Genomic DNA, 12811 nt, shown 5'->3' with positions numbered 1-12811 from the left:
CCCCAAATACTCAGTTCCTCAATTTCCTGAAAATATGCAGAGTTTGTCATCTGAAAACTTTTTACATGGTATACACATTAGCATACATCTTCTTACTCCTGGAAAAGGATCTGTTAGCATCTTTGTTCCACCCTGACTTTTTATTCAATTATTCTCAAAATTCCTGACCTCAGTAGTACCCATCCCTCTCCCATTCCATCTTTCTGCAAAGGCAGGGGGCTCAATCTCTTTTCAGGTGGAGCCTCAATCATTCAACCCTCTCTCTTCAACAGGATTTTGGAGTCATCTTTGGTGTCAACAATCTCAAGATTAATTACTAAATTAATGAAAAGGTCTGAGGTTAATGTGAATGTTCTTCCAGAGCCTACCAAACAAGAAACTGATTTTCACTCTGCTTGGTACAGGTTGTTAAGCTACAGATATCTGTATATCAACTAATAAGTCAGGTTTTAAGACTCTCTTCTGGAACCAAGAAAGCATAAACATACAAGTAGTGTGAACTGGCTGCATGACACACATTTTGGTAACAGTAACAAAACCCCTAACACCTGAGATGACACAAAATTAGTTTTTTTAAATCTTCGATTCTTCCTACTTATACAGTGGAGTGAAAACACTAAAATGTTGTTATTTACCTAAGTACAGCACCAAAACACTTTACCTTTAAAGTAAGATTTGGAATGAAGTCTGTACTTCTGATACTAATACTTCTAATAGTTCTAAGATATCTATCAGTCCAAAATGTACTCAGAGTAGAACATCACATATAAGCTCTTTGGGTAAGCAGTATGCTGAGAATGCATTTGCTTAGTGACACACAGCATATCTCCAGGATGAGACCTGAGCCAACAGTTGAGGCAGGCTGCTGTGGGAAGGGGTAGGAGATTCCAGAGACAGACAAGAGGAAGGCTTTTCACCAAGTTTTTTTTTTTTTTTTTTTTAATTTTGAACCACAAGAATATATTATGTGTTCGAAAAGAAGTTTTTTAACATTTTTAAAAAATTCTACCTATTTGTACAAAAATTCCATAACATCTTCAATATAACCAGTAATTCTAATTTTTTTTTTTTTTTTTTGGTACCAAGTATTAAATTCAGGGGCACTCAACCACTGAGCCACATTCCCAGCCTATATATATATAGATATATAGATATATAGATATATAGATATATATATCTCACTGAGTTGCTTAGCACCTCACTTTTGCTGAGGCTGGCTTTGAACTCACGATCCTCCTGCCTCAGCCTCCCAAGCCGCTGGGATTACAGGCATGCACTACCGCACTCCATCCGCCTTATTCTGATTCTTAAACTGCTTTCATGGGACTCTTTTCCTCCCAAAAGTTGGATTAGGGGCAGGGAGGCAGTTGTCAATCTTCTGCAGATCTGAGCTTGGATGGAAAAGTACACTTTGGAAAAAGCTGATACATATCTGGAAAACAAATCAGTCAGTGCCCCCGCCCCCCAGTCACTATAGGCAAGGTCAGTATTCCAAAACTGTGTTTGTTCTTTAAGCTCTAAAAGACCTAAACTCCCTGGTCTGACATTCAAGCCTCCTGCTGACCCTACTTCACACCTCCACATGCCCAACCTGCCTCCTTAAAATGAGCTCCCATGTCCCCTCTCTGCCAAGTTGCCCACCCAGCCTGAAACACCCAGCTCCACTGGACAGACACTGACCTCCATTTGAATGATAAAAGACACTGGTGGGGACTGGTAGACTGGTCATACCACTCAATTCTGAGTTCCATGAGGCAAGAGAAGCTTCTGCCACCACTGTTATCACCACAACCCAATAGAATGACCCATACATAATACACACAGAAATATTTGTTAAATGAAATAGTAAAGTAGTAGAGCTGATACTGGATCCCAGGCCCAACCAACTCCCCCAGGGCAGGACCATGCCATCAGTCTCTTACCTTCACAGAGACAACAGGAAGCTGCCTAAATTTTGGTGGCCCAGTGAACATAAACCAAAAGCAAACTGATGTTCATAAAAACTATGAAAACAACAATCAAGAGATTACACCTCCAGACCTTCACACTTGCTATCTGTGCCATTCCCTATGCCCAAAAGTACCACCTGCCATCTCCTCTTTAGTCTCAGGCTTCAGTCCTCCCACATTCCAGGAGGCCTCCTAAGATCCTTCAGAATAGGTTTAGCACCTGTCCTGTACACTGCCATGCTCAGTGCCTCCTCTCTGAAGTCACACCTGATCATAGTTGGCTGCCCAGGAAATGTCTTTTCCTGAATCACAAGAAGGCAGAGTCCAGGCCTGTGATGACCCCACTAGATCATCAGGGTCCACACAACTGTTTACAAAATATTTTCTGAATGAATAACCATGAAGAGAATAACTAAAGCTATGAAAATTCTGAAAATGTCTTCCATAAAGAGCACTTATTATTATTCATGCAGTTCATAATTATCTTAGAGGAAAAAATCCAGCTAACAGGAGAAGCACATGTACTTAGAACTGTACTAATATAGTAGTCACTATGCACATGGGTCTATTTAATTAAAAATTTTTTAAATTTAAAATTTAGTTCCTGTAGCATATCAGTCACATTTCAAGGAACGACAAACGTGGTTCACTATTCCATTCTTCAGTGGTGCAAACACAGAATATGTCCACTGAGACAGACAGTACTACTGGCCAGTGTGGACCCAGAGATTATCACCAATGTCATCTCTCAAACAAGAGCAATGCCCAGATCTCCTCTGGCTGTTGAGAAGGAATGCTTTTTCTTCACATACCAAAGACTAAGAAAGTCATCAGTGAGAACTAGAACACTGCCTTCTCCTTCTATCACTGGAATGGTTTCCTGAAGATTTTTCAAGATAAGTTAAACTATGGACAGGTCTTGCCCTTCAAACAAACCAATGCTCACAGCGGTAGAGGAAAACCAAAATGACACAGAAAACCTGTCAACATTTTATGCCTTTGGTTTATTTCCACTAAAGGTTATTTACTAAAGGTTTAAGATTAAGTATAAAGATAGCCACAAATTAGGAGGGAAATTCTTTGTCCATCATGGGATAATTTCTACTAGTAAAAAACAAAACAAAACAAAACAAAACAAAACAAAACAAAAAAACATAAAGAACCACACCTAAGATATCTAGGATAATGGAAAAAAGAATAACTTCCATTGAAAGAACTTCCCATTTTCGAATCTGGAGGAAAAGGAAATTCTCACAACTTAGCCTGCAGCAGAATCCACTCCTCTTGGGATTAGTGAGAGCCAAACCAAAGAGGAATAAAGTCTCGCTGGCACTCCTTTCAACCGGTCAACTTGACCAAACTGGACAGTGATTCCAAAGTCATTCTCTCCTCTGATTCTGCTTTCTAAAAAGAAAGATGATTTTTACCATATCTCTGTACTTGTTTTTTCTTTCACTCTACGTCTTAACCTAAAATAAATCAAGTCCTTGTTCTGAAACAACAACTAGAAAAAGTTCCATTTAGTTAAGATGTCAATTTTCCATGAAGAATAGTTGAACTGTCAACACAGATCAATTAAAGTAAATCAAACTATTGCCAATCTTATAGGATTCCTGAATCTTAGCTCTTAATTCATTCTTTTGCAAACTGGAAACTGAAACTGCACTAGACCTGGTACTAGAAGCAAACCAGGCAGGGGCAGTAGCTTCCTATTCACTGTTTCAGCAACAAGCTTCTGCAGGTCTGGTTCTGGCTTAGGTCCTCACATATATTATCCCAATCCTCACTGGCCCAAAAAGTAGGTGATGTCTCATATTTTCCCACACAAATGAACAATAATAATGGCTGTCTCAATAGGCTGTATGCCAGGCACCATAGTAGACCAGCATACACAAAGTTAATCAAAGCAGGCAGAAGCGGAGTGCAGCAGCAGCAGAAACATCTCCCCTCTTTCTCTCTCTCTCTCTCATACACACACACACACACACACACATTCACGCATCCATGGACACATGACCCTTGTCCCCCAAAGCTCAAACATGAAGGCTTTGGCCTGTCATGAGCGGCAAGGCTGGGAGCTGGGCTTGTGAGTCCATCAAGCTGCAGCTAGGACTCCCTCCTGAGTACCGCGCTGTGCGCTCCCAGTATAAAAAGCTCTGACATTTCCTTCAACTCTGAGTCATGCTTACGAGGTTCTACTTTTAATCAGGCGACAAATACTCAAAATATTTTAATCCAAAGGAATTGGGTCAAGCTCTTGTAGTCCATAATTGTCAAAGCAAACCCTAATTATTAGGTTTCTATAGTTCCTTAGGAGTCATCATTCAGTTTGTAATCAAAGACCAAAATCTGCTTTGCTGAAATGTTGTACAAGCCTTCTCCACATGCTGTCATAAAGAAAAGCTGATTATTTTTCTCGATATTTCACTGGATAGTCTAACTATAAAGTTAAAACATGTACAGGTGGTGCAGTTTGGGTAAGAAAAATCCTAACTAGTTATGGGGAAGGAGGAGAAGCTTAAATACTATAAAGAAAACTTGTGCCAAAACAGAATTGTACAATCCCATTACACAGTTCATTTTCTGTGATTATAGATTACTTAAGTTCAAAAGACTGATTTAGATGCAGCTCCAAAAAGTACCTACTATCCAATAAGGAACATAGGTACAATAAGGTATATTAGAAAGACTAATAGAGGTAGCAGATGGAACACCCAGAGCTGAGAGAAGGGAGGAGGGGAGGAAGGGAGGCAAAGGTACTCAAGAGCAAGTATTCACCACTAGATTTTACTGTTCTTGGGGATGGCTGGACTAAACACTCCTTTGATTAATGTAAATGAAACATGGGGAGGGGAAACGTCACAGAGGTCAATAGCCAACACTTAACTTAAGGGTAAATTTTAAAAAGAATTCAACTTTTAGACAGAGTTCAAAAATAGTCTTGCTTCCTAAATTTAGAACCAGAAAACACCCTGAAGGCAGTTTTCCAAAGGCAGCAACAGTCATTCTCTACATGGTCTAAGAACTTTAACAAGGGGAAGGGGCACTCTGCTTACTTCCACATCTTCCCCCCACCCTTCTGTAAATACCATACTTGGACCCCTTTGAGAAGGTCCAAGCTCAAATGCAAGAATGTCCACTCCAGGAAGTTCCTGCAGGACCCTGTGATCCCTCTTCCAGCACTTCCCAGAGAGAGTGGAATATGTGAAAGCTTAGTACCTGTGGGGGACTGGTGCAATGCTTAATCCTAATCAGTGTCAGAGTTCTCCTGAACACCAAGCTTAATACAGAATACAGAGCGTAGATCTCTTCCCCACTTGAAGCAGGAGCTATGGACAGGTCACACCAAAGTCCATGGAAGATGGATATGTTCTAAAGAGGAGGGATGCACACAGAGTGAGAAGGTCTTAGAGAGCACAGGGCACATGTGCTTAAGCCAGAGGGCATGCCCAGGAGTGTTAGGGCTTCCCAGAGACTGTCTGGGACAACCAGAAGAGGACTTAGAAGAGGGTCAGAATCTGTAGTGACATCCAAGAACAGAAGAGTGTCAGGACCAGGATGCTATTCCCAACCCACAAGGACAAGAAGACAAGCAGGCTTACCCAAATGCCTGCTTGCATAGCAGAAGAGGCTGGAGAGGCAGCAGAGAGAGGAGGGGCACCAAACTACTCAAGGCCCCCACCTCAGCACCCAGTCCTGAACTTCTGCAGAAAATAAATGCAACTCTCTTTGGATTGCCCTTTCTAATTCTGGCATTTTTTACCTGAGTGTGTTTTAACATTCTTTTCTCAAGTTTTGCCTCAAGGTCTTATTGACAATGTTCTAAGCTACTGAAGGGAATCTACCAGAATCCTCTGGCACACTGCTATTGCTTAATGGGTATCTCAAATTGAGTTATAATATATACAGCAAGAAACAGAATCACATATTCATTTACTGCTTAAATAGTCCATGAAATGTTTCAGAATTAAGTATTTTCAGAACACATGACATAACTTAAGTTTTTCTAATTTTAAAATTTCATGGCCATCATGTTCTCACTTAAAAAAAAAAAAAAAACAATTGAAATGGAGGCAAAAATCAATGGCACTGATTACGGAATTCCCGTCTATGTGTGTGGTAAAGGGCTACACAACATATGTGCCTGCAAAACGGCCTCTGTGGTCATGCACTCAAGACTACTGTCACCATTTCCAGAATTACTGACCAAAAGATCTCAGTCCAATTGGGTCAGCATGCGTAGCAAGTCGGGTAATGACAAGGCACACCCACTTTCTCTGGTGACTGCAAGTGCCAGAAGTCGTTCACTGAGCTCCAGGTCAGGCCCTTTCCAGACACCACCGCAGTCCACTTCAGATGCCCTTTGATATGGAAATCATTATGATCTCCATTTTACAGGTGAGAAAACTGAGGCTCAGCGATCTGATGTAATGGGCCCCAAACACACTCCAACCAAAGCACTTCTAGGCCAACCAGAAGGTCGCTGGATGAGAGCATTCAGGTACAGAACTCAGGATTAGGAAACAAAGGACACCAAAAGTGGTGGCAGCAGCTTAACAGCAAAATCTCTGAAGAAAACTATGAGAACTCTGAAAGACAAAAACTTTGTATTCTTCCCCCGCCATGCCTCAGATATTCTGAGGGCATACTGGGCCAGACACTACACCCAGTACTAGGAAGGTAGCTGCAGGAAAGCTCTATACCAGCTTCTACGGAACTACACACCATCTAGCCTCACAGGAAAGGGAGGACGCTGGGTGCCTGAGGGCACGAAATAGGAGAAATGAAAAAACTGTGGAGGCCACTGGGGGCAGCAAAAAGCAAAATGGCCAGTAAAAGAACCAAAAATCTGTTTATGAAGTTACCTGGCTTTTTGTTAAAATTACTTGATTTTAAATGGTGCATAAAACTGTTAAAGAGAAACAAAAGAGACAGAGGCTCCTACTAAACTTCAAACTGTTCATCTCACCCTACTGCCCCCTGGCTTCACCTCCTGGTGAGTGTCCAGGTCAGCACACAGCAGAGCTCAGAGAACAGCCCAGCACTCCCAAACAGGTTAATCCTACATCACATCAAGGTTATCAAGTAGAGTCGTGGCCAAATCTCCTGGACGTCAGTTTTTATAAGTTTAGGGGACGCAGCTATACCCATTCATTTACATACTATCTATGGCTGATTTCTTGCCAAAATGGCAGTGTACAGTAGTTGCAATAAGAGACCAGATGGCCCACAGAGCTAAAAATATGTGCTCTCTGGCCTTTTATAGAAAAAGTTGGCTGGTCCACATATTTCGTAAAAAAGGGGTTCTATTGCTAACAAGGTTTGTGAATGGTACAAACTCTAGTCCCTCTCCCAAGGATTCAGTACCCCGCAACACAAGAAGGCTCTGGGAAGTCTGCACTGCAGTCCTCAGATAGAACCAAGAGCCTCTGAGCACAACTTTTTTTTTTTTTTTTTTGAGAAACACCTCTTAGCATGCCCTCTAATTTCCTGGAATACACTTCAAGTGCTGGTTGGAGTAAGATAAAGAGGTGGTGCCCTCACTAATGTGACCCCAAGAACTAGACTGGAAAGCTTTCCTAGTCTTTACAAACTCACAATAAGGTACATTTCATCTAAACAAAGTAAGGCGCACTTCAGTCAAACCATTAACAATTTTGTTTTCAAACACATTAAGTACAAATACAAAATCAGCACTTGTAGAGGCCCAAGTAAAGATATACTTTAACACACAACTGCAAACTCAGATCTTAAAGGTGTAAAAACACAGGTTAACATCTAAGCATTAACTTCCGACTACAGGATTGAGCCTCGGTTCTTTATAAGTCATTTTCAATTATGTTTAGCAATCAGAATCAACCCTGAAGGTTAAGCAAGGAGTGACACCCATCTTCTGCTCTGCCGGAGGCCTCCCCCCAACACACACAATGCTTCGCTCTGCTGGCTTCCACCTGTGAGGGGTCCCAGTGGAGTCACAGGCATTCTCCCCTCACCAAGTTATTCAAAAATCCCCCCCTTTTTTATTAGAGCATTATAGTTATACACAGTACATGGGTTCATTTTGACAAACTCCTACAAGCATGGAATCTGATTTACTCCACTCAGTCCCATTCTGACCCCACTTTTCCCACCCCACCTCCCTCTACTCTGGGAGCTTCTTTTTGTTATTTCTGATTGGTGCTTTCTACATACGCAAAAAGGTGGAATTCACTGTGGTATATTAGGCAAAGTCATAAGAAGTCCTGGCCCACAAAAGTCTCTAAAAGAGTTTTTTCTCCCTATTCAGCCAGGACTTAGCAATGAGGTAAAACTTTAGCACTTTTCAATAATCCCCTGCAGCAAATAGGTATGTGAGCCCACACAATTCAGATGGAGGATAACACTAGAACCAGAAAAAGGGGATCCATGCTAGAAAAATATACCCTGCTCCCCCAAACCACCTTAGCCAGTTATAAACTTTCTCTACAGGGTTTTAATTAACTGGCTGGAGTGATGGTACTGAAACGAGCCAAGTACCACAGTCTCCTGGGTTTGTGATTCAAGCAAATTCAATGGTTACAAATGTAGATTTACAAAATAAATATATAGAATTCTTTAACAATCTAGGTTCTGATTTTGACCTTTCCTGCAGCTTTAGGCAGATCAACTCTGAAGCCAGGTTCCTCACACCCAGAAAACAGCAGTAGTAGTTTCTTCTCTTCCCACCCTGGATAGAGTGAGGCTCACAGGGAGAAAAGCACTCAGATGCATGAAGTACTGCACATGCAACCAAGATTGTCATCTGGCTCTAAAAGATGTGTGGGTTGGTAACCATATCCACCACAAGTTTTCTTTCAATACACTTCGTTATTGCATTTAAAGGGATTCATAATCTGGTGCAGAGTCGTCCCAGTTACTTAGGAGGCTGAGGTAGGAGGATCACTTGAGCCCAAGAGTTCCAAGCCAGCCTGGACAACATAACAAGATCTCATCTCTTTAAAAATTAAATGTTTTCAAAAGAGCATTCACATTATAAAATGTAATTACAACTGCTTAGGACAGGATGAAATACACCTATGCTCCATTTTCACAAAACAATTTTTTAAACTTTTTAAATTGTTTACTTGTACAAATTTTGCCACAATAAAGTCAACCAAAAAAAGAAGAAGTCTACCACTTGCTCAGGCATTTATTTTTCCTATCCTGTTCTTCATGAATCCCTGTCAAAGACAGGGATTAATTTGGACATATTAAAGAAAGAACTAAAATATATAATCAACTACATAGTATGGATAACACAAAGTCCCCCCTTCTTATTAAAGGGTGCCAAGAAAAGGAAGATTCCATCTGTGACAATGTTTAAGACTTCAATGTACAACTAGAAAATGCTACCTCATCAACATCTGATACCATGAAACTCTGCCACTCTGGAGCTGCTGCTTTCGTGGGTGACAAGTACTGCTGCTGCTTCTTTCTCTTGCTACCCATCTTTGGGGCACATTTTCTCTTTTCACATATTCTCTGCAAGCTCTCCCCAGCCTTCAGTGGTGACTACTGCCTGTACCTAGTGGCAATGGCATTCACCACTCAGAGGCCACTTGGTCCTACTAGAGTAAACTGCAGGCAGTGCCCTGGTTGGTAAGCTCCACAAACAGGGCCGAGTTCTTCTCAGGCCCACTACCATCCCTACAGTCACACCAGAGGAATACCAATGGCTTCACAGGTTAGGCCCCACAACAGTCTAGCTCCTGTTTATCAGGCTCTAAGGCAGGAGTCTTTCTCTCCTTCCAACCCTGCATCTCTTCCTAGGCACAGAACTCCCCTTCCTCAAATTTGTTGCACATGTGTTGCACAGGACACAAAACTTGCTCCACCTGGCTCAATAAACTCCTGAAAGCCCAGACATCTTCTCACTAAAAAAAGATCGAGACCCTCAAGAATGTTACTCTAAGGCTCCTCGGTCCCAACTAACCAAAAGCCTTCACTCCTTTCGATGTATTTAATGTAAATACTTATGCCCTTTATTTGCTTAATATGCATCCTTAAGAGCTCAGTCTGTCTCATTACTGGATGTCTTAGACTACTGGTTACTCCTGAAGGTTTCCCCTTGTTTAAGGTGCTCAATAATGATCTATTCCTTGGGAGTCCACACTAACACAACTTTTCATGATAATGTGATAGTGGTTTATGTGTAACCAAGGACTCAATTTAAATATGATCATTTTAGTTTTTGGATGATTTAACTCAGAGCCATTAAAAATGTGACTTTTTGTTCCTCATCTGGAAAAGTAAGACTGCCCTGTAACTTTGAGTCTCAAAACTGGAAAGGAAGGGGGGGAAAGTGGTTAACTGTGGAAAGTTCTTTCTGATAACCTCTACTGTGATTAGTAACACATTAATAGCTGACCACCCAATAGCAGAAACTGTCCCATCTTTTGGGCTACATCTTGGAAACAGCTGGATGTATATAGTAGTTATAAGAACTTGCCTGGTATTATCTACATTTCATATAATTGAAGATTTCGCACTCAAACATGGTGAGATTAAGGAAGCAAATAAAGTCTGTTCTGCAGAAAAGCATTTTATCTATTGTTTTTCCATATTTCTCATATCATTACTTAGATTTTAAAAAATTAATGTCAAATTCGACTTTTTACCAGTTGGGAAAAAAGGCATTATCAGTGACTTTTACATACCTGAGAATCATTTATTCCTTCTCACTAGTGAACACATTTTAATTCAACAAGAATCTCCTTTAGACTAATTTTTTTAAAAAAATCACTTCTCTCATTTCTACGTTAACTTAACATTATATGACACCTTTCACAGCTGGATTCCAGGAATTGTATTCACACTGAAGCCACAAAATTCAAGTTTTGTTTTAACAGCAGAAACAGATTTTTTAATACATTAGTGGCCAGTCACAGAAATAGTTCCAAGTTGAACAGCTGTGTCTAGCGCGAATCTGAAGGCAGCAATGCAATTCAATTTGGACCCATTCATCAGAAACTGATTCGGATGCTGCCACTACAGGACTGTGCTGGAGGAGCCTGGCTGCGCCGAGATGGCAGCGTTCGCAACAGCGCCGGGTTTCCACCGCAGAGGAGAGCTTCGAAGAGGAAGCAGGACTCGCTGGTAACGTTCCCAGGAACCAGCCCTGGACAACGCGGGGACTGAATGAACTGAGCACGCTTGCACACCTGATATCGTTATCCACGAAAGTTTCTAAGGAAACTGCTTAATGAGGGGGGAAAGATGACTCGGTCGATGTATTGCTAATTTTTTGAAAAACAGAAATCATTTCATGTGTGTGTGTGTATGTGTATATACATATATATATATATATATATATACACAATTTTTTTTTAACATCGACACAGTAAACGCAACGCAAGCTCAAAGGGAGCCTGAAGTCCGGAGGGATTTAAAAACCTGCCAACTTTCTTTTAAAGTTAGATATGTAAATGAAACACACCACAGACACTTTGATGACATCTTTCTAACCGAGTTTGGGGCTTTGGAAAAGGAACGACTAGGTGACCCCCCCAGAAAAAAGTTTTCAAAATAACTGCTCAGCGCTTTCCAAGACGCACCTTCCAAGAAACTTCCCAGTCCGCACTCGGCGGGCTGCAGAGCCCACACGGCGGCCCGACCCGCACGCCGAGCGGCGCCGCAGCCCGCCTGGCCCGCCCGCCGCGGGCGCTGACAGCGCGCCGGCCCCCGCTCACCTGTGCTGTCATTCGCCGAGAAGCCGGGCGAGCTGAGTTTGGCTCGTTTGGGGTTGGGCGGTCCGTCCAGCAAGTTCTCGGCCATCTTCGCCCGCTCGCGGAAGCAGCCCCGCGCGCGGGGCCGGGCGGGGGTCGCGGCTGCTGCGAGCCGGGGCGCGGGGAGCGGGAGCGCGGGCCGGCCGAGGAGGGCGCAGGCCGGGTGGGGGAGGCGGCGGCCAAATCTCAGCCTCAGCAACAGCGCCCCGCAGCGCTCACCGCCCGCCCCCGGCCGCCGCCGCCGCCGCCGCCACCGGCCGCGGCCCCCTCATGCCCTGCCCGCCTCCCGAGCGCGACACTCCGCGGCGGGGGCGCCCCGGCGGCCCGGCCGCCCCCCCGGGCCCGGCTGGCAGCGACGGCGCCCGGCCCGGCGGCTCAGGCGGCGCCCGGGAACATGGTGCCGCCGCCGCCGCCTCACTCCCCCCCCGCGCCCCACTTAATGAACCAGCCCGCGGCCCGACGCCCGGGGGGCTCCGGGCTCCGCCGCCGGCCCGCGGCCCGCCGCCGCCGTGAGGAAAAACAATGCGCCGAACGGGGCCGCCGCCGCGCCGCGGCCCCCCCACCCCGCGCCGCCGCCGCCGCCGCCGCCGCCGCCGCCGCCGCGGCCGCCGCCGGGCTCCGGGAGGCCGAGCCGAGAGGCGAGCGGGGCCGCCGGGGCGGGCGCCGAGGGCCGGGCGGAGCGGGCCGGCCGGGCGGAGCGGGGTGCGCGGGCGGTTGTGGGGCCCGGGACCGGCGGGGCCGAGTAGATCGCGCTCGAAGCCCCGGTCGGGTCCGCGACAAGATGGCGGCTGTTGATTCCTCAATTAAAAAAAAAAGAAAGTTTTTTTTCTTCTCTTTCCAGAGCCTGAACGGGGAGGGGGAGGGGGCGGGGCACGCCGGTGCGTCACCCCCCCGCGGCGTCACCACGCACAGCCCCCGCCCCGCCCCCTCCACCTGCGCCGGCTGCGGCGGAAAGACCCGAGCGCGTTCGGGCGGAAGGGCCGAAGGCGCGGCCGCCTGCGTGGGGCGGCGGGCTGCAGCGCGGGGGCCGGGCCTGCGGGACGCAGAGCACCGTGCTAGCCGCCACTTTTGTTCTGACGGCTATCAGGAGCCCGACTCGAGTCCGGAGGGCGACCCGGT

At 44.9% G+C, this 12811-nt stretch overlaps 1 protein-coding gene across 3 annotated transcripts in view; it reads right to left on the bottom strand.

The window, feature by feature from the left end:
- Nucleotides 1-12232, bottom strand: part of Crebbp (CREB binding protein) — a 125955-nt gene extending 113723 nt beyond the window's left edge. For 2 of the 3 annotated variants that reach the window (XM_047532974.1, XM_047532973.1), the window contains exon 1: nt 11657-12232. Coding sequence is in view for 2 of the 3 variants with exons in the window: in XM_047532973.1 (XP_047388929.1) it covers nt 11657-11741 (85 nt within the window). In the remaining variant the exon portion in view is untranslated. The remainder of the gene's footprint in view (nt 1-11656) is intronic. The other variant, XM_047532975.1, reaches the window with a different exon arrangement.
- Between the last annotated feature and the right edge of the window lie 579 nt (nt 12233-12811).

Source organism: Sciurus carolinensis, chromosome 18 (genome assembly GCF_902686445.1).
Source record: "Sciurus carolinensis chromosome 18, mSciCar1.2, whole genome shotgun sequence".
NCBI classification, from domain to species: Eukaryota; Metazoa; Chordata; class Mammalia; order Rodentia; family Sciuridae; genus Sciurus; species Sciurus carolinensis.
This window is presented reverse-complemented; position numbering and strand designations above follow the sequence as displayed.